The sequence below is a fragment of the Pieris brassicae genome, chromosome 5 (genome assembly GCF_905147105.1).
Source record: "Pieris brassicae chromosome 5, ilPieBrab1.1, whole genome shotgun sequence".
NCBI lineage: Eukaryota > Metazoa > Arthropoda > Insecta > Lepidoptera > Pieridae > Pieris > Pieris brassicae.
Genome location: NC_059669.1, coordinates 21715136 through 21738268, shown reverse-complemented (window position 1 = coordinate 21738268; position 23133 = coordinate 21715136). Strand labels below are relative to the sequence as shown.

The 23133-nt window shown below is 33.5% G+C and overlaps 1 protein-coding gene across 4 annotated transcripts in view; it reads left to right on the top strand.

Moving 5' to 3' along the window:
• Window positions 1-23133, top strand: part of LOC123709382 (rho guanine nucleotide exchange factor 10-like protein) — a 57708-nt gene that overhangs the window by 27467 nt on the left and 7108 nt on the right. For 3 of the 4 annotated variants that reach the window (XM_045660681.1, XM_045660679.1, XM_045660680.1), the window contains 6 exons: window positions 4816-5026; window positions 12073-12249; window positions 17751-17910; window positions 18816-19045; window positions 20718-20840; window positions 22714-22860. In XM_045660681.1, the coding sequence (XP_045516637.1) occupies window positions 4816-5026; window positions 12073-12249; window positions 17751-17910; window positions 18816-19045; window positions 20718-20840; window positions 22714-22860 (1048 nt within the window). Of the gene's footprint in view, window positions 1-4815; window positions 5027-8453; window positions 8604-12072; window positions 12250-17750; window positions 17911-18815; window positions 19046-20717; window positions 20841-22713; window positions 22861-23133 lie in introns of those variants that run through there. The other variant, XM_045660682.1, reaches the window with a different exon arrangement.

Sequence of the window (23133 nt, the reverse complement as noted above, 5' to 3'; positions counted from 1 at the left end):
ATCTTAAATTATCGTGATTTATGTGTCTTTTTTTTTACTTTCTATTTTTAATGTATCGTCTTAATAAATGTGTATAACATGTATTTTTGCACTACTTGCCTGTCTTATGTAATTTAATACATTTTTATTTTTTCTTTACTCACAGTGGTTGCCTGGAAGAGATCGCTCGTAAGCGAGAGGCCGCCAGTTGCCCTCCTTTTGATTTAATTATGTTCAATTTATTTGTTTATATCGTTGTGTAAATAAATAAATAAAAGGTATTGGTATATACGTGAAACATGGTAATAATTTTAGATAATTTATGTTCGATTTGAAGTTGGTATTTGGTATTTCGTGTGACATACCAATAGAGCGTGGGCGATTCACACCACTCAACAGTAACTGTTTTCTCAAGGTTTCACGAAACTTGCGACATAGAATTTATTAACCTGCCTCCAATTAACATTTGTGTTAACTTTGATAATGGTTCTGGGAACCTTTACAAGTATTTGTATCTAGATAGTTTTATTATTGATTTGATTGCAATACGATGTATAATTTGACCGTTCAAATCGTGATAATAGATAAAATCTGTTCAAATGTATTTATGTATATACGGAGATTGAATGAGATTTGACACAGGCAGAATTTGATGGGCAAACGGGACACCCAAAAGGTCAGTCACCGCAGCCCATGGACACCCATTGTAGTGGGAACGTTTCCGGCATGAGGGAGGACGGGTTTTTAAACAATAAAAATACCCCCCACTGGGATTCGATTGCACAGTTTGCTAGTACGAAAAAAGGAAATGTATAATGAAGCGAAATATATATATATATACAGATTTTCAGGGATTTTTGTGAATTAACTAGGAGAACGGCTGAATTATTTATAATTTATCTGGCTTAAAGCTATTTCTATTATTATCCGGTAAAAAAATTGTTTTCTTTCAATGTGTAAAAGCTATGTTAACCAAAGACAATACTAAAATTTATCTTTTCATTTAATTTATTAAAATAAAATTATCTGAGTACAGTATATTTATTTAAGTAAACTCTAACGTGAAATAATCCCAAATCGAGAGCGTAGACGAGAATTCCTGGTCACCTTATAAACTAATATACGTTAATAAAAATTTCTATCAATATACTTTTCACATAGGTTTATAAATGCACACCACACACACACACACATAAAACCGCTAAAATTTCTAGGAACTATAAGGAATATATATCGTTATAATACGTAATTCTTATTCCAGTCTCGTTTCACGCAGCTAGCAATATAACCTTGGATGATGTAATCCATCTGTAATGTCTCTACGATTTGATCAAATGACAAGAATGAATTCTGAAATATAGTAGAACATTACTCATATTGCATACAATTGTATATCGCCGGCACCGAATATATTCATAGACAACTGTTTGTGTCGTCTTTGTTTTGTGTAATTTTGTTTGATTGTCTTTTGTCAAATATTAGCTAATACGTCCTTGGTAAGTGCGGAGTGATCACATTGTTTGAAATCACTTCACACCTGAAGTCAGAATAAATATTGTTTATAATTGATTTATTTACAACATACGTTTACAATATTCTTAATATACAGCAGTAATAATAATAAATACAATTAGATATAACGTTATAGTGTTGTAAGCTCATTAATCTGTTCAGTTAGTTCTTGTATACGAATGTAGTTCTTAAAATAGTTTTTAATATACAATCCTTTGAACCTTTTTAGATATTAGTTAGAACCGAAATAAATTCCGAGCAATAATAATACTTGTTTTTTTTATTATATATGTATATAATACAAAAGTTACATGCTCTCATTGACTTTGTAGGGTCAGCGCTTCAAGCTGACAGCTTTTCAGAAGAAAAACACTTTTTGAACGGATTAAATCTATAAATACAGATAAAACAACTTTCTCTGCAGCTGTGATACTTTTGACATTCAACACCTTTTGTCTTCAGTCACCGTGACCAGGCACGCGAAACGTCGGAAAAAATTTAAAATTTAGAATTATGTAAATAATTATAAGTTTTAATAATAAAAGCTAAAAGCTAAAAGTAAACGCTATTTTAACAAAAGACAATAGCTTTTCAGAACTCAAACATATCTCGGGGAAAAGACCGGCAACACACTCGCGATCCCTCTGGTACTATGTCTATAGGCGGGGGTATTGCTTAACATCAGGTTAGCCTGCCCGTCCTACCCCTGTTCTGTAAAAAAGTCTGAAAAGGCAGCATTCGTGAGTCGGTCGAAGAAAACTTTTTTCGACTTTGCAAATATTATTACTAAAGTCCTTTCGTTTATTGGCTTTGGTTAATTCTTAAGAATTTTCAAAATCAGTTTACTCTACGCATCACACTCAAGAACTTTACCTCTTCATAATAGTATGGGTAAAAGTTTATAGTCCAGCTGTCCTTAGAGTCCCGAGGAGAGAAGAAAAAAGCGTACCAATTCTTAAAAGTGGCAACACTCGAGCACTATGGGCATTGAGTGTCCTTGGGCGGCGGTATCAAAAAAGTTACCTCGAAGCTTTAGTAAGATTTAAAAAATATTATCAGCTTAGTTCCAAGTTTTTTTTAATGTAATAGGAGGCTCAGCTGATGTTAAGTGATACCGCCGCCCAGGTACACTCATATTGCAAGAAGGCTCGCAAGTTTCCACTCCGTTATAGGGATTTATATATTTTTACGTAGTAACATTCACCCCTCTTAAGATTTATATAACATTAGCTGTCCCGGAAAACGTCTTATATATTATTTCCAGGGAACATTTTTTTTAGTTCAATTAAAATCTACTATAATAAAAAATAGGGGTTGATCGCAGTGTGGTGACAATTAAGGGTTGTATGTATTTTTGTATGATGTATTATAAAACAATGAAAAGAAAAAAAAATCTAAAAAATAAAACTTTTTTTTTGGTGTGGTCACCCCTTATCACTTAGGGGTTTGTAAGATAGATAGTAGCCGATTCTCAGACTTACTGAATATGCATAAAAAAATCATAATCATCGGTCGAGACGTCTCAGAGGAGTATGGGAACGAACATTGTGACACGAGAATTTTATACAGGGTGTCCCAAAAGTGGACGTCAAGTCGAAATTTTCTCATAGGTAATACCACACCAGTTATCAGAAAAATTAAAAAAATAAAATAAAATAAAATAAGTCATGTATTTTCGAAGTTATGGAAATTTTCCTTTTATTCCAGAAAATGCACACCATGTGACAGTTTTTTCATTCCTGTTGTTACAAATATTTACTTTTTGCCAATTTTTTTTCTCTTACGTCATCCCGAATAGTGTTTTATGATCCTAAACTCTGTGCTGATCACTCCAACTTTTAGAAAAATGTCATTTTATACCGTACCAAGTTTTCAAAATTAATTTTCGCACTACTTCAACTGATCGTCCTGAAAAAAAAATGTATCACTCCAGTTTGGCAAGTAGCTTTAAAAGTTAGTGCAGTTACCAAGGATTCTACAGTGGTATAACACTGAGTCCATTATTTCTTAGATTTTTTTTTTGTTAAACAAAGTCTGTTTTTAACAATATCTTTGAAATTACAACAAATGATTCTAGCGCACCCAAAACGTTCCTAATGACCACAGTGTGGTGTGACGCAAATGAGTAAAATAGACAGTTTCTTTTTTATGATTAGATTTATTACTTTTTTTATAAAAGATGTTCAAATTGCCGTCCTTCAGCTGCAATACAGGCTCGACATCTCCTTAAAAAAGTTCGTGAAATGAAGCGGGCAAATCGTCCATTATTCACAAATTCTACTGCTTCCGCTATTCTCTGTCTAAACTCTTCTACATTTTGAATCGACTTGGAATAGACTTTTCTAGTTTTAGAGCAATATTCACAATCCCAGGTTTAGATGAAGAACAAGAAAGTCTAACAATCCAGTTTCTTCAGTCGTACCGCTATAATTTATTTTGATTTCCAAGCTGAATTGATTTTCTTCCGCATTAATTGTCCATATCCTATCCATAATGATACATAATGAAGCATAATTCGTTTGCTTCGCTTCATTTGATGTTTGAAGCTTTCATAGGCGGATCCATTATTCCTTTTGAGATTTTCGCATTTTCTTTTCCACTTTCAATCAAGGTCGTTACGGTTAAACATGGATAGTTATGTTACATATGAAATAGAGAGTGGAGGGTTTCCATCCAGAGCACTCTCTAGATTTATACGACCCATTTAAGTTGCTATAGTATACGGTTCCTGGGCCATGGGAGGATTCTAGTTTTACTGCCAATATTAAGCACTCGCGTACAACAATAGAATATAAGGGAAAAAAGGTTAATTGTTATGAAACGAATAAATGCAAAGTAATAGTTGCAGAGAATGTCTACGTCTGGCTATACTCTCGGGGCGTAACTCAGACGCTTACCACACTATAAGGTTATATATAGATTTAGGAAATAGCCACGCTTATAAAATTAAGAAGAAAAGATGATCAAAATGTACAGCCTTGGCTCATACAATAGAGTAACGTTTTGAGATTTGTTGATACTCATGCCTTCCCCTAGCCGAATTCTGAGGTTCACGATTAGCCTGTGTTGGTTCCCGGGGTTGGTGTAGTTCCTGTTTTTTGCAGCAGAAGACAGGGCTTAAAGTGTTACCTATTTGGAGAAATATTTCGAAGTTTTAAAATTATATTTCAAATTATAGGCGTAAAACGCATGACCGATAATAAACTCTCTGCGTTGATGGCTAAGTTTTTTGTTCTACGGGATGCTTGTAAGAGTACAGCTCCTTATTTATATGTTTTATGGAGTACATAATATATTTATTTAATTTGCACTCCGTGGTTACAGAAGCACTGGACAGCTTCGGAATACGCTGAGCCGCGCTCGTGAGTTGTGCGAGCGATGGCGCAGTGGAAGCAGCGCGCCTTCGCCGCCCACGCCCGCCCCGGACGACGAAGGCGGAGGGCGGCTGGCGCGATGGTTCAGCGTACGACGGGGTTCTACACACCAATATGATATGCACACACATGAGACAGATAAAATGCCCAAGTTGCCAGAGGTATGTTTTTCATTATTTAAAGAAAATTAAATATTTGTTGATGTATTGTGAGGAAATGCTATGTAAGCTTTTAAGCTGGCTAAGGCACTACTTTAAAAAGATTGAAAATTATTAATCGAATCCATCATCTTTATAGTAACCTAATAATAATAATTTATTTATCCAAGCAGACAATCATAAGTCCATGTGCTTATTATTGTGTTAGTTACATTATTCTCCTAAATATTATATTAGTAGTCTAGCTATAATATATATTTAAAAAAAATGAACCAAATGTACTAGCAATACCAGAGCGCAAAAACGTATAATAATATTTTCTTTATATCTCATTATTTGCTGTATGTCATTTTTTACACAATTTGCTTGGTTGTAAATAACCAACGTGAACCATTCTGGACTTCATTCTTATTATTGGAAGCAGTTCGTGGCTATTTATAAAGACAGGTGTGAAATCTTTTTATAGAAACCCGGGAATAAGTTGTTTATTCTATAGGAATTTCTGGAATTTAACGTTTCAAAACCATGAGGTCGCAAGTTTGAACCCCAGTTTTGTACAAATTTTTACATCATATTGTGAAGAAAATGTGGCAACTGACATGTTCAAATTTTTACATCATATGGTGAAGAAAATGTGGAAATATTGCTGATGAAAATTTTTTTGAATTTAAATTTTAGAACTCTTTGGTAACCTAATGTATATACTGCATTGCATTCATTTGTCATTTGTTTTTGTGTATTGGCGGCAAATCTAAAACTCTTGTTAACCTAAGGAAGAATGGGCACACTGCTTTTCTCAGTGGTTCCATCGAATGTGACGTACACATCGTCATCGAGAGGAACGGAGATTACTTCGAAAAACAACAAATCTGGCCAGTTAGAAACATTGGTGATGAAAACTTTTTTGAATTTAAATTTTAGAACTCTTTGGTAACCTAATGTATACTGCATTGCATTCATTTGTCATTTGGCCCACTTGGGCCCACTGCTTTTCTCAGTGGTTCCATCGAATGTGACGATGTGTAGAGAGGAACGGATATTACTTCGAAAAACAACAAATCTGGCCAGTTAGAAACATTGCTGATGAAAACTTTTTTGAATTTAAATTTTAAAACTCTTTGGTATACTGCATTGCATTCATTGGTCAATTGGGCCCACTTGGGCCCACTGCTTTTCTCAGTGGTTCCATCGAATGTGGCGATGTGTAGAGAGGAACGGAGATTACTTGGAAAAACAAAAAAAAGTATTGGCAACTTTCTACATTAAGCCGTTTAGCCTAGGTACATCTCTGATTGCTCATTCACTCCGCCGGCTTTGCGACCCAAAAATTGAGTTAGCCTCGGAAATGAGAATCTTCCAGCGTTACCTCCCTGTCCTTGTGTTACTTCCCGCCAATTCCTGGCTTTAAGCTTCATCTCCCGATAAAATCATACAAATATCACATCATAACATACACATACAAAGATGAAGGAAAACATCGTGAGAAAGCCGGCGTGCCTTAAGTAGACGGTGCGTGTCAGGCACAGAAGGCCTACCTACTTGCCTATTTAAAAAAACAAATCATCGCGAAACAGACACAAATCGGAGACACAGACCTAAAAGGCACTGGTATTTTTTTATCCATCTTAAATAGTGTATGCCGTTGTAAATATCTAAGCATAATGTATGTACATAATAATTTAATTATATGCTGCATATAACAATAGATTTTTTTTAAATCTAAGTACCGACCTACATGGTATTCTCATATCAAAGCAATGTATACATAATATTGTAAAAACTATTTTAAAAGTATGGAGTTTTTTGCTCATTCTTCTCCATATCAAACCTTTGGGAAATATTTTTAACTTGTAATTTTTACATTCAAAAGTGTCTTTTTAATAGGCCTAATTGAAATAAATGATTTGACTTGAACATTAATGGATATAATTACAATATAATATCTGTAGGGTAACATTTTGAACGATAAATGTTAAATGTATGAAGCCAATATAAAGGGCTGTGGAGCAATACTCTTCAAAATTGTATAGGAACACTGCGCCTCTAAATTTAACTGGGCCGGTACATCCCACAGTTAAACTTGCATACCAAAGCTTGTGCTAGAAACGCATCAGGCAAAAACACTAAATATGAAATTTTCTTTTTAACAAGTTTCTTCGAACTGTCCAAGGGCGGCGGTATCACTTAACATCAGGTGAGCCTCCTGCCCGTTTGCCCCCAGTTATATAAAAAAAAAAATACTTTTGGCAATGGTAACTAAGGCAACTAGTATTTTTTTATGTTTTAATTTTGACTTCCAAAAGTGCTTTTAAATAGGCCTAACTGAAATAAATGATTTGAACCTTAGACCTTAATTCGTTCATTTACGCACAAAGCCACAAAGGTGATATATAATATATTTATATATGCAGTAACAGGTAGAAAATGGTCCGAATGCATCATCAGATAAAAATTCATAACATTGCACAGAATCGCGAAGCCGGTTCATGCATGACGGTAACAGGGTCTAATAAGACAAGATCAGCATTCTTCGAATAGATTTATATGTGCGAAGTTCATGCCGGTACTGTTAGTAATGGGATTGTTAATCTTATTAGATTACATGTAAAGGCTAAAAAATTTGTGATTTTTTACGGAGGACTTAGTTAGGAGGAGCTACATTTTAAATTATTATACCAATCGAAATTGTCGAATAGTCGTCGTAAAATATTGACTATTTGTTTTTAACTGTTGACTTGTTAATTGTAAATGGTTAGTGGTAAAAATAGTATACAAGAACAGAGTGTAAGTAGTATTATGTTACATATCCTTGTATGTAAATAAGGTTATTTAATTATATATTAGTCTCAAGTTGAGCTTTATCATAATGTTAAATTCTACAGAGATTATTTATAAAAAAAAGGCGAGTAGATCGTCGTGTAAACCTTGCGTAAAACAAATGACACTTTAACGCTGGTGGAACCAGCTGCGCATTGAAGTCTTTCCAAGCCAATTCCTTCAAGAAGAGACCGTACCTTAAAAGGCCGCCACTTGCAAGCCTTCTGGTAATGTGAGTGTTCATGGGCGGTGATATAATTTAACATCAGATCAGCCACCTAAAAATCTTCAATTCCATTACACATCTTATCATAAATTGTCGCTTAACTAATACACAATTTAAAATTACGATCTAGTCTAACTTAAAGCGAGATTTCGATGGCTAAAACCTCCGTCCCAAAGCGCGTTTAAACGGTATATCTCAATAAAGGTTGGTAACTGTTGTGCATATAGCATAACATTTTGCATTGAATTTAAAACAGATTCACCTTATTTTATTAACATTCGTAAAACCCTACGGTCGTTGGCATTTGAGACTCGTACGTCTTTTCAATTAAAATAGTATGATTCATTGAATGATCGCAGTCAATAAGATGCCGTGACGAGTCTGTGTAGTGTCCACTTCCACGCTACATGTACACAATTGTAATTTTTACATCAGTATATTTTTAGTTGTCATGTGTAACGTGCATGTGGTAAAGAGTGAACTATGTTTTGTGTTAGAATTCTTCATGACAAGGCACAGTATTCGATGCTGTTTGACGTAAGTCACTAGGGAGATGTGTTTGATAACAAATATTCATACAACTGTTTGATACTTACTAATGGTAATGGCGTCATGTACGTTGGGGGTTTTGAGTCGCTAGTTGCAGACTTTTAGACGCTTATAATCTGATACTAGAAGAGGATTGAAATGGAAATGTGTTTAAATGTAAATGTTTCTAAATTACAAATACGCATTTTTATAATTATAATTAAGCCTCATAAATTCCATGAAACATTAATCCATCATTACAAAACAAAAACATTTAATATACAGAAATAACTAAATATTTTTCCAAGTATCTATTAAAGATAGAGGCCTCCTCAAATTGGCTTCATATCTCCTCTATCTTGAGCAGTTTTCTTCCAATTTTCGTTGTTTATATTATGATGGCAGCATGTTTAATTCCTCCGACTTCAAGTCTGACTGCGATTGTGGTATTTCATAATACCGAATGACGTCAGGCACGGTTACGACCGGTTTATATGCATTAGTTACCTCGTGCCAACATTGAGAAAAATATTATCGAAGTATAGATTTTACGGTTAACATGCTCTTGTCTTGTTTGCAATTATAATTATTCTCAAGGCCGAGATGTAATCTTTCAACGATTGTGCATTCAATCTATTCTAAAATCTTATAACAAGCACAACTTGGTTATTTATTTAAAAGTTCTACACGTTGTATGAATCAATGATATCACATATTTTACACACACACATAAATTATATTAGAACATAAGCAAGAAAATACAAATAATAACTACAACTAAATAAAAAAATCCAACCTCGTGTAGACAAAATCAAGTTAAATAAAAATATTATTGTAACATATATCAATATTTTCATCAATGTTAGTAATCAGTTGTAAGAGTGAGAGAGCCTATCACTGGACCATTAAATGTAGCAGATAAGCGTTTGTATTTGTATTGTGTTTCTAATTAAATTATACAGAACTTTATTTGTAAGAGGCTGGAATCCCTGTGGTAACTGGTCACAAGCCTTCCATCGTGGATAGGAAAAGGAGAGTACATAATACAAGCATCCCCAGACATGGCGGTTTCCGAACTTTGACATATGGGTTATATGTCAAAAACCTACTGTCAAAATCTGCTACAACGACATCGAAGGGAAACTCATATTTGGTCGTAAAAACTAATAGTAGTAACAACCGATGACGTTGTTATTAAGTTCTTAAGATTTTGGTCAATATAACCGGTATATTGGCTGTATTAGATTTTGACATACACATGTCATGCTTAATGCTATGTGTTGAATTGTTCTTACTTAGAAATAAAGCATGCAGGATTTATATGACCGTTGGTTTATGCATGCACTACAAGTACAAAGTCTGCCGCATGATAAAACAATTATATTGATATATTACGAGTTAAATATTTGCGTGCTTAGCTACTTTCGCCATCAGGAGAGACTCAAATAGACTCGGCATGTTGGTAATGTTAAGGAGGAGTGATGGCTGGAGAAATCGGAGGTGATCGAGTACCCTTTGGTCAGACCAAATAAAGACAATTATTGGTCTCAACATCCAACAACATGGGTAAATCTTACGTAATTGAACGATACCCTCCTCGATTTAGAAAGAGGTTGTTTTTACATTTAAAATTGTGAATGAAAAATAGGACTATGTGTGTTAAGACAATATATTGATAAAAACATTCAGCCACACAAGAGAATTAGTCAACAATTATTCATGCGGTTACGATTTATAGGGAAACTAGATTCCATTGTCATTGTGGTCCGCAATTTTACGTACGACGCATGGCTATAATTTAGTGATGTCTCAATGGGAATTCGGTGACAATATTCAGTTTAATTGTGATTAGTGAATATTTTATACATGTATCAATTTTATATTGTGTTTAAAACTATTGTAAGTAATTTTTGTAGCTGTATGTTTTTATGTGTTGTCAATTTAGATGTTCGACTTTTCTGTTTGGGCATTATTGGTAATTAAGTCGGTTGGTATTAGTATTGTCTTTTGTTGACATAGCTTTTACACATTTAAAGAAAACACTTTTTTTCCGGATTGAAGCAATGTAAACTTATAATTATTTTACATAATTTTAATTTTTCGCGTGCTTTACAGCGTGCGTGGTCACGGTGACTGAAGACAAAAGGTGTTGAATGTCAAAAAGTATGACAGCTGTAGAGAAAGTTGTGTTATCTGTATTTATTTTTACCCGGAGTTGATATCAACTAAAAGATGACGGGTCTTTGCAGAAATGGCTCACGGTGTCCTCCATTTTCGCTGATTGTTGTCTTGGGGTCGGTTGATAATATTTATTTTCCTTTTACATACAAATACTAGGAATAAATGCTTAGTGTTAAAGAGTCTTTGAAATCGTTAAAAAAACCCAGTAGTTGTTGACGTGACGGCCAACTGTACTGTTTGTATCAACTAACAATTTTAATTTATTTTATTTTTCTTGTACCAATGTGTGACGAGCGTCGGAAAGCTTTTATACACACCTATAGCAATAAATGTATAAGCCAAGAATGACAAAAAAAGTTTTGAATTTGTTTCGTTACGAAATCTTTTGGAATATATAGATTACTGTTAAAATTACAACACTGTACTGGTACCGAAGCGTGGGACGTTTTTGATTTTTTTTTATATTTATAAAATTGTTATAATCGTTTATATAATTATTTTTAAATACGTGTTAAATACATGTAACGAGTACATCGTTACATGTATTTAACGCGCAAACACGTTTAATAATTACTACTAAAATATTATGTACACACGAAAAGTAATTAAATCTTTTAATTATAAGAAGGTAATCGCATTATATACAAATAGATACATTTCGGTGGAACGCACTCAAAGTTTCTCCATCCACCGAAGCGTCGACATTCATTACTGTAATGTTATAATAACGAAAAACTAAATCTCTACAATTAATGACACGAAATTCAATATCAAAATATGTCTTTGATCAAAATAAAATTTTCTTTAATTATTTAATAAATCCGTAAATGATATATGTTATATTGTTGTTTATAAACTATAACATAAATTATGAATAGGACACCTTACCGTAGAAGATGTGAGGAAATTTTAATAAACGCTGTGACTTTATTGGTAGTCGTATATTTTGTTTATCAATGTAGTCTGATTTAGCTTTGTCTATTGTTAAGTGTTTTCTTTTATATATCATGAAGTAAGAAAGTAAGTCTAAGATTACTTATGAATAAATAACTAATGAACACTTCATACAGACCTACTCTTATTGCTTCCATACTATGTATTATTTTAGTAAACGGTTATTTTTATTCGACTTTTGGACTACATCAATTCGATTATATTTATAGTATATGCATGTTTTGTCTGTTGGCAATATTTAAGACAAAACGGAAGTGTCTTGTCGGAACAAGCAGTTCTACCCTTAGGGACATTAATAAGACTCCCAAATGTCAAGCTCACGAAAAAATAATTCCTATTCCAGCTCGAGGAGGATATGTTCTCATGCGGGGGCGAACTGCGCGGCGGTCGGACACCGCCACCTACCCTGGGTCCACCTCCGGATTCCCTGACACCAGTGCAGCTCCGACGGCGTCACGTGGTAGCTGCTATTATACACAGCGAGAATTCGTATGTCGCCACACTTCAGAGACTTATCATTGTGAGTATATTTATGATTTTCACGTATCAGCCAAAAAAGTACCTACAGTTTCTTTCCATTTTTTGTCATCATTTCTTGAAGTATGGCAAATGGAAAAAATATATGGTGGAGTCGAGTAGTTTATGTATCCATTTTGAAACATCGATACAGGATTTAAATAACTTCGCTCGATAGAAAAAAACTCAAAACATAGCCAATTTTTGACACTTTGAATTCATTTTATGACGAAAATATATATAGAACATGATTTTGAAATTTACACAATATATTTTATCGCAAGCCAAGTAATCCATTTCAGAAAAAAAATTGCTAAAATTACATTAATTTAATGTTTTACATAACTAATTGTTATTACGAGCCGGCGCTCCTCAGCGCTCCAGCTCTCCATTGCGTACCGCAGTCCACCCCGAGACACTGACACAGCAATGCGTGCTGGGATAGGGACTTACGTAAAAACATTTAGAATAAAAATTTTGAATATCAAAAATGTATATACTAACCAAATTGTGCCTATGAGAAACCGAGAGCCGTTGGTAATCACTCAGAACGAATTTGCAGCGGAAGTACGCAGTGGTAATTATTCATGCTTTTTAATTGTTATGTAATTAACTAGAATTTTTTGACAAGGCATGATGGAATTGCGAAATACTTCACTAAAAACAACTTTATAAAAATGATTAATTTAACAACTATGCGGTATGAATGCTGATTATTATATAGGGTATAAAATCATTTAGATTTACGATAGTTTATAAGTGCCGAGTTCAAAAGTTCAGTGGATTGGCCTTCTGAATTTTGTTTTGTAATCAATATAAATAATGTTGCTGTTCGATCAGTTTTTATCTTTACAAAACAATATTGTTTTGTTACAATAATATATATATATATATATATATATATATATATAATATATATAACTGTCAATTAGAGTAAACATTATAGTAAAACTAAGTTTTGTGTATATTGTTTTATATTTTCTAAGAAAAACACTTTTTGAACGGATTAAAGCTATGTATTATTATTAAAACCGCCGCCGCGTGCTTTTCAGCATAACTGAAAAGAACTGAAAGCACTGAAAAGCTGAAAACTTAAAATTTAGAACTATGTAAATAACTATAAGTTTTAATAGCATAGCTTTAATCCGTTCAAAAAGTGTTTTTCTAAATGTGTAAAAGCTATTTTAACAAAAGACAATTACATTTTCTATTCAATTATTATATAACGGTTTTTCTTAATTTCCTTTTTGGCTATTATAATAATCTACTGGCACTACAGCCTTACTTAGGTCTTGACCTTAGATGGCTTTCATACCTTTAATATTTTTTTTATTTTATAGACAAATAACCTTGTCTGATACACGATATTTGGGTTTGAGACATGTTTCCTCGCGATGTTTGCCTTCACAGTAGGAGCACCTGCAAATTTCCATAAGTGCCGTGATTCGAATGCACGACTTTAGGGATGAGAGTCGCAAGTTTAAGCCACTAGACCGACACTACACTTGTTTATTCTGTAATTGTATTATTGTAACTAGCTTAAGGAATACTAAAAACAAATTGAAAACAATTTTTTCTTTGCTATAATCTAAGAGAGGTCAGCAGGTCTAATTACAAGTATAGCTAAGTTTTCTATTCTTTTGTTTTACGGGAAAGCTGCGTCAAAAAACAAACGAGACAAATGACCTACTTGAATTGTTCATAGATTTGCATATTAGGAAGTACATAGTAGCAACTGTGAGGTCGCCGTTTTATTAATTAGTGTCCTGTTTGCGCCGATAAACGCGTTATTATGCGGTGCATAAGGCAATCCGTTAGGTTTTATACGTGTTTTTTATATATCTGCCTTGTTGCCATGGCAACTCGTTATTGATTAATTTGGTCACTAATTTATAAATAAATGCGATTATTTTGTACACAGTGAGAATAGATGTGTTGCCATGGCAACTCGTTATTGATTAATTTGGTCACTAATTTATAAATAAATGCGATTATTTTGTACACAGCGAGAATAGATGTGTTGCCATGGCAACTCGTTATTGATTAATTTGGTCACTAATTTATAAATAAATGCGTTTATTTTGTACACAGTGAGAATAGATGTGTTGCCATGGCAACTCGTTATTGATTAATTTGGTCACTAATTTATAAATAAATGCGATTATTTTGTACACAGTGAGAATAGATGTGTTGCCATGGCAACTCGTTATTGATTAATTTGGTCACTAATTTATAAATAAATGCGTTTATTTTGTACACAGTGAGAATAGATGTGTTGCCATGGCAACTCGTTATTGATTAATTTGGTCACTAATTTATAAATAAATGCGATTATTTTGTACACAGCGAGAATAGATGTGTTGCCATGGCAACTCGTTATTGATTAATTTGGTCACTAATTTATAAATAAATGCGATTATTTTGTACACAGTGAGAATAGATGTGTTGCCATGGCAACTCGTTATTGATTAATTTGGTCACTAATTTATAAATAAATGCGATTATTTTGTACACAGCGAGAATAGATGTGTTGCCATGGCAACTCGTTATTGATTAATTTGGTCACTAATTTATAAATAAATGCGTTTATTTTGTACACAGTGAGAATAGATGTGTTGCCATGGCAACTCGTTATTGATTAATTTGGTCACTAATTTATAAATAAATGCGATTATTTTGTACACAGTGAGAATAGATGTGTTGCCATGGCAACTCGTTATTGATTAATTTGGTCACTAATTTATAAATAAATGCGTTTATTTTGTACACAGTGAGAATAGATGTGTTGCCATGGCAACTCGTTATTGATTAATGTGGTCACTAATTTATAAATAAATGCGTTTATTTTGTACACAGTGAGAATAGATGTGTTGCCATGGCAACTCGTTATTGATTAATTTGGTCACTAATTTATAAATAAATGCGTTTATTTTGTACACAGTGAGAATAGATGTGTTGCCATGGCAACTCGTTATTGATTAATTTGGTCACTAATTTATAAATAAATGCGTTTATTTTGTACACAGTGAGAATAGATGTGTTGCCATGGCAACTCGTTATTGATTAATTTGGTCACTAATTTATAAATAAATGCGATTATTTTGTACACAGTGAGAATAGATGTGTTGCCATGGCAACTCGTTATTGATTAATTTGGTCACTAATTTATAAATAAATGCGTTTATTTTGTACACAGTGAGAATAGATGTGTTGCCATGGCAACTCGTTATTGATTAATTTGGTCACTAATTTATAAATAAATGCGATTATTTTGTACACAGTGAGAATAAATGTGTTGCCATGGCAACTCGTTATTGATTAATTTGGTCACAGATTTATAAATAAATGCGATTATTTTGTACACAGCGAGAATAGATGTGTTGCCATGGCAACTCGTTATTGATTAATTTGGTCACAAATTTATAAATAAATGCGATTATTTTGTACACAGCGAGAATAGATGTGTTGCCATGGCAACTCGTTATTGATTAATTTGGTCACTAATTTATAAATAAATGCGATTATTTTGTACACAGTGAGAATAGATGTGTTGCCATGGCAACTCGTTATTGATTAATTTGGTCACAAATTTATAAATAAATGCGATTATTTTGTACACAGCGAGAATAGATGTGTTGCCATGGCAACTCGTTATTGATTAATTTGGTCACTAATTTATAAATAAATGCGACTATTTGGTACTATGTTTAAACAATTGGAATTATATCGGGGTCATCAATTTAGGTGTTTTAAATGTTGCGGGGTCACCTGGCAAAGGACTGTGTAATACTAATATAATATTTTATTGCGCGCGGCATGGAAGATCAGCGCTACCAACTACACACGCTGCATAGTCGAAATACAAAAATGACAACAAAGCCCTACATATATATATTCAAAATATTTCTATGTGTTTAGCACATTTTGCTCAACCATTTTTATGTCGCCACGAAAATGCAAAAAGTTAAGAAAAACAGTCTTGCGTTGCATTCCTTAGTGACATAGTCCATAGTGACACTTGACATTTGTCCGTAACCTGCGAAAGCATAAAAAGCCATAGATAATCTCTACGACAATAGACGTTCTATATTTGACCTTAAAATGTCAAAATACTGCTTCTTGCATAATGGTGTAAAGATAATTGGGTTAATAACTTGTGAAGTTGTTACTATAAAGTTTATAGACTTACGCAAATCAAGCCTGTGTACAAGAAATTCAATGTATTAATGGTTTTGTAGTAGTGGGCTGTTACGTAGCTGCCATCAAGTTAAAAGGCAACTCGAAACTAGTTTTGCTTCAGACAACAATCGTAGGGAATACAATTGTATCGGACGGGGAATTTTTGAAGTGAAACTTCTTTATCGGCGTTGGAAAAAATGTACCGTCACATTATTCCGTTACGCGTCACATTATTCCGTTACGCGTAACATTATTCCGTTACGCGTCACATTGTTACGTTACGCGTCCCATTATTCCGTTACGCATCACATTGTTCCGTTACGCATCACATTGTTCCGTTACGCAACACATTATTCCGTTACGCGTCACATTATTCCGTTACGCGTCACATTATTCCGTTATGCGTCACATTTTTCCCGTCCCTACTATTATATCTTTTGTCTAGTCCCTACCACGGTTGATTCAACATATTCGAAGCCATTATTAACAAAAATATATAATAACGATAACAATGATAGTAATAATTCTATTACAATTAATACAATTCTGTAATAATCTTAGTAGTAATAAGGTAAAATGAAATAATTTGTATTATTTGTATTCATGTCTATGATAATAAAAGCCTTTTGTTAAACTTTATCTAATTTAACTTTATTTAAGCAATTTTTGTATATAGTAGATCAATTTTCGAAAAATCAGACATCCGAGTGTGTTCCGGTTGTGGGATTGGTATACACTTCTTGAAGTCACATCGGGCTCACCAATTAATTTAATAAATTAATGTCTGAGTGATACGCAGAAATTTAAAAAAAGTTGTTAAAATAGTCGAACTATTACTCTAGGTAAAATTATTGGCTTGCAAATGTGTCGATTCCTTTTGTAGTAAATAAATTGAATGTTTGTAAATATATATATATATCCATGTTTACATAAATGAAATGAGCTATATTCAGAGATGACGCGTTGGCAAGTTTTTATTGCGTGTCAAATCTCTAATGTTATACGATTGTAAAATTCAAATAACATCTGTATGTATATGTCTGTTTTAAAATAATATATAATGTCTATGATAAATTACGAATATGTATGTATCTTTGTTTTGGTGGTTTGTTTGACAAACGTTGACATACACATGATGGTCGAACGTATAAGCCTACAATCAATTCATAATCGAATGTAGTTTCAACAGCATCACTAAATTACGACCATACCAAAATATATTAGCTTCTAAATATATTTACTTTTTTAGACGTTTTTTGTTACTTTGTATGTTATGTACAGTTCATATTTATAATTAATTAATAAAATTTTGAAATTTACTTTCAGGACTACAAGAAACCATTAGAGGAGAGCAGTCCAGCGATTCTAAATGCGAGCAAAATACAGACACTCTTTCACCGGCTTCCGGATATCCTGCAATGTCATTTACACTTCCGGACAGCACTTGCCGATTGCGCGCGGACATGGGACCGCGATGAAAAGATAGGTGAGGCTGAGATTTTAATATATAATCAATTATTGTGTATATAATATACTAGCTGACCTGGCAAACGCTGTTTTGCCATGTATATAATTTATAGGAAACATTTTTTTTTAGATCAATAAAAAATAATACTATAATTAAAAGTAGGGGTTGATCTTAGTGAGGTGTATGTATTTTTGTATGGTGTATCATAACATAATAAAAACAAAAAAATTACTTATCACTTAGGGGGTTGAAATATAGATAGTAGCCGATTCTCAGACTTACTGAATATGCATTAAAAATTTCATAAGAATCGGTCGAGCCGTTTCGGAGGAGTATGGGAACGAACATTGTGACACGAGATTTTTTTTAAACACTATGAAGTATTCACTGGTTGCTATTAGTAGGAAGATTACCTTTCAATTTAGATGTTCGACTTTTCTGTTTGGGCATTATTGGTAATTTAGTCGATTATTATTGATATTAGTATTGTTTTTAGTTGACATAGATTTTACACAATTAAAGAAAACACTTTTTTACCGGATTGAAGATATGTATTATTATAAACTTATAATTATTTTATATAATTTTAAATTTTAAATTTAACGACGATACGCGTGTATTTCTAAAGGATACAATTGCGTAATTGTCGCCCTTTGATGGAATATGTCAGAATGACACGTTTGTCAACTGTCACAGATTAGATATACCCATGTTTTGTTAATTGCAGACACAGATAACGTATCGTTAATCGGTTTTTGTGTGATGTCCATAATAATAAAACTTACAGTGAATGGAAACCAGCACATATATATACGTACGACGTTTGTTAGGCTCATATATTAACAGAGAAACGATCAAATGATATGAAGAAAGTAATTTGGAGGCAAAATTTTAAATTATTGTTTTTTTTTTTTTAATTTCAGGCGAGGTCTTCTTGAACGCGTTCTCAAAGGCAGTAGTGCTTGACGTTTATTCAGACTTTATAAACAACTTCTCCGTCGCTATGGAGTTGGCAAAAATGGAGTCGAAGAGGAAATCCGCTCTGGCTGACTTCTTCAAAGTGAAGCAGATCAGCGCACACGATAGACTCTCCTTCTTTGGGCTCATGGTGAAACCGGTGCAGCGGTTTCCGCAGTTCATCATGTTTTTACAGGTGAGCTTTTAATATAGCGCCATCTAGTTTAATAATGACGATACTATTTTGTTTAAAAGTCCTCACGAGGAATAATTTTGGCTGTTTTTTTTGGATATTAAGGCGAAAGGTGTTTTGTATATGAACAACTATTGTTTTTTTGGTAATGTAGCAATTATATAGTCATATGTGTTACCGCTAAGTTATGGGAAACATGAAGGGTAAATATGTTTATTTGGGTTGAGAGTTTCGTACATAAATGTTATATATATACATAGTATGTTGTGTAGTATATCAGTTATTATAAATAAAATAAACATTGTAAATATAACAACAAAAAAATGGCGAGTTTAGTTTGGAGGCGGCTGTAGATGTTAAATGAAAACTTCTGTTGAAGCTTTAATTGCTTAAAATAGTGAGAGGTAGTGGGGTTGCAACGCTGGATTAACAAAATCTAACTTGACTTATTGAAGGGTTCTTAAATCTATGTGACGTTTCTGTTATATATAAAGATTATAAGTGTAGTCGATATAACACACATACATACATAAAATTTATGAGTGTGGAAAAACTAAAGGCCTCATTTTGGCTTATCAAATGTTAGGTTACATAACTGGCGCTACAACCTTTGTAGGTCTGAGCCTTAGATTTCTGTATGTTTCGTGATAATTTGTTAATTTAATGGGCAAGTAGGTGATTCGTTTCCTATGACACACGCTGTCGAGGACTACGACAAGCCTGATTCCTCACTATATTATTCCTTCATCGTTTGAAAGCGAATGTTAAATACGCACTTCGGCAGAAGTCCATTGCACAGCCGGGGGATCGAATCTACGACCTCAGGGATGAGAGTCGCATGTTTATTTATTTATTCATTTAGGAAACAAAACCTACATCTCTAAAAGTATAAAACAAAAAAAAAAATTAACATATTGGATGTATCAACAAATAGTCTCACTGATAAAAAAAAAGATATAAAGCAAAACAATACAAATATGACAGCAGAATATTATTTAAGTAGACAATACAATACAAAATCTTTAACTAGACAATACAATACAAAATCTTTAAGTAGACAATACAATACAAAATCTTTAAGTAGACAATACAATACAAAATATTTAAGTAGACAATACAATACAAAATCTTTAAGTAGACAATACAATACAAAATCTTTAAGTAGACAATACAATACAAAATATTTAAGCAGACAATACAATACAAAATATTTAAGCAGACAATACATTACAAAATCTTTAAGTAGACAATACAATACAAAATATTTAAGCAGACAATACAATACAAAATCTTTAAGTAGACAATACAATACAAAATCTTTAAGCAGACAATACAATACAAAGTTTATAAATCAGGAGAACGACAAACATACTACTAGCCATAATAAAAACCTGTTCTTAAATAAAGCAGTAGAGGAGTAGCAGAATCCAAAGTAGAACACATCCTGTGAAGAGGCTCACGGAACCAAATGTTGGTTCCGGGAGTCGGAAGGTTAAAGGTTCTGTGCAGGCGTAGTGATCTGGTTTAAGCACTGTTCATTCTGTGAATAATTATCTAATAACGACTTAGCCGTGTATTAAACATTAAAAATTAAATTAAAAGCCATATTGGTGAATTATGTTCTTTAAGACAATTTTTTTGTCCAAATCTGACCACATACCATTGATTTTTTCAGGATCTCCTAAAACACACACCTCCCGGTCATGTAGACCGTGTAGCGCTACAACGCGCTTTGACGAGGCTCGAAGCGATGGCCGACGCCCTCAATGAGAGGAAACGGGAGGCTGAGAGGACTCAGGTAAGGATATTTTGTCATACGTAAAGGGTAGCTTTTGAAAAAGTATGGAAAGTATTCTAATACGTAGCTAATAATTTTAGATTCAATATTAAAGAATGCAATATAATATGTAGTTATTTTTATTTTATTAGCCTCAATATCCTGGGTCCGATTTGGTCAGGTCCGGCTAAAGCTTTTGTACCAAATTCGACCAAACGTTAATTTTTAATTCCTTTTAATAAAGTTTTGAATGTGAATGATTTATTATATTTTCTCGACTTTTCGGTCAACTGAACTTAACTATTTTTTGAACTGTTATTTAATTATCCGTTGATTGATGATTAGTTGAGTCACAGTCAAAGTCAAAAATCATTCATATAGGTAACACAATGTACACTAATGAACGTCAAAAAAAAAAAAACATTACATGCCTCTAATTTTACATTTAAAAAAAAAATTGTGTGACATAGACTGTCATTAAAAAAGTGTGTGCGTACAAAGTATACGTCATATGAATAGTGAAACTTTGAAAAATTAATTATTACTAAGGTAAAAGCTCCAATAGATTATCATGTACACAATATATGTATTTGTATATCTATATTCACACTGCTTACACGCTTTATACGTGCTAATGATAATATAAATAAATAAAAAATCTGCGTTTACTCCACAAGACAGAATTGCCATCTAAAGTACTAATATAACTACTAAACGAATACATCAACCAATAGCGTGTTAATTTCTCGATATCTCTTTCTCACTCTCTCTCTCAATCGCTCTCTCTCTCTTTTCATTGACAAAAACGCTGCACATATTCGTGACGTTTTCGTTAAAATTTTACGCGCCTTAAGAAATTTCACTTCAAAAAACAATTGGCCAGTTATTTCGTCATAACAGTACTAAAAACGTAAGACTTGTTACCAAATGGCCGGTAGTAATGATGTAATGGACACTACGATAGTTCGGCAGTTATAGGTTTGGCCCATTTGTATTGTCCATTTAGCTATTTCACTGATCTATGATCCATTTTACAATTTTACTACTCATTTTTGTCTACTAGCTAAGTTTTACTTGTTACTAAAACTAGTATATACAAGTTTATATAAATGCCTAAAATAGATGTACGAGCCAAAGCTGTACATTTTGCTCACTCAGGCTATCTTAGAATTATAAGCGTGATGATCCCTATGTACGTGCCAAGGTTCGTACATATCGATCACTTATAAGCGTGACGATTTCCCAAATCGTCGGAGTTACACCCCGAGAGCATAGCCAGACGTAGGCACTCTCTTCTACATACAGTTATTCGTTCATAGCGAATAACTAAATCATGGGAGTTACACCCCGAGAGCATAGCCAGACGTAGGCACTCTCTTCTACATACAGTTATTCGTTCATAGCGAATAACTAAATCATGGGAGTTACACCCCGAGAGCATAGCCAGACGTAGGCACTCTCTTCTACATACAGTTATTCGTTCATAGCGAATAACTAAATCATGGGAGTTACACCCCGAGAGCATAGCCAGACGTAGGCACTCTCTTCTACATACAGTTATTCGTTCATAGCGAATAACTAAATCATGGGAGTTACACCCCGAGAGCATAGCCCGACGCAGGCACTCTCTTCTACATACAGTTATTCGTTCATAGCGAATAACTAAATCATGGGAGTTACACCCCGAGAGCATAGCCAGACGCAGGCACTCTCATACATACATAGCAATTAGCACGTCATTATTTCGCTCATATTCTATTGTAACACGCGAGTGGTAAATATAGAGTAAATCAATAAATCTCTATTATTTGAAGCATCCCGTTGACCCAGGAACCGTACAATAGATTTGGATGCTTCCGTATTTTTGAAAATTAATATCTAAATTATTGTTTAGGCCTTTCGCGGTGCCCTCCGTCGCTTGACTCGCGGCGGTGTAGGGGCAGGTGGCGCTGGAGGCGCGGCCAGATTTGGGGCAGCGCGACTCCTCGCCTCGAGAGCCGATAAGCGACATCTGCTACGGCAGGACGATCTCTTACAACTGGTGAGTTTTTTTTTAAACTTTATACAGGAACTGGCCGGATCAATTGCTGCCATAAAAATCAAGTATTTTTACAACTCAAATCCTACAGAACATCATATGTATATCTTGTATGTCGCAGTAAAGTAGTTAAATCAGAGAGTTAATTGAATCTCTAGACAGTTAATTAAAAATCGATGTTCAATCAAGTCACTAGCATTTTGATTTAAATAAAGCATCGTCGATAACGTTTAACTATCTGTCTGACCGAAAGCCAGCGAGTTGATTAACAATGTA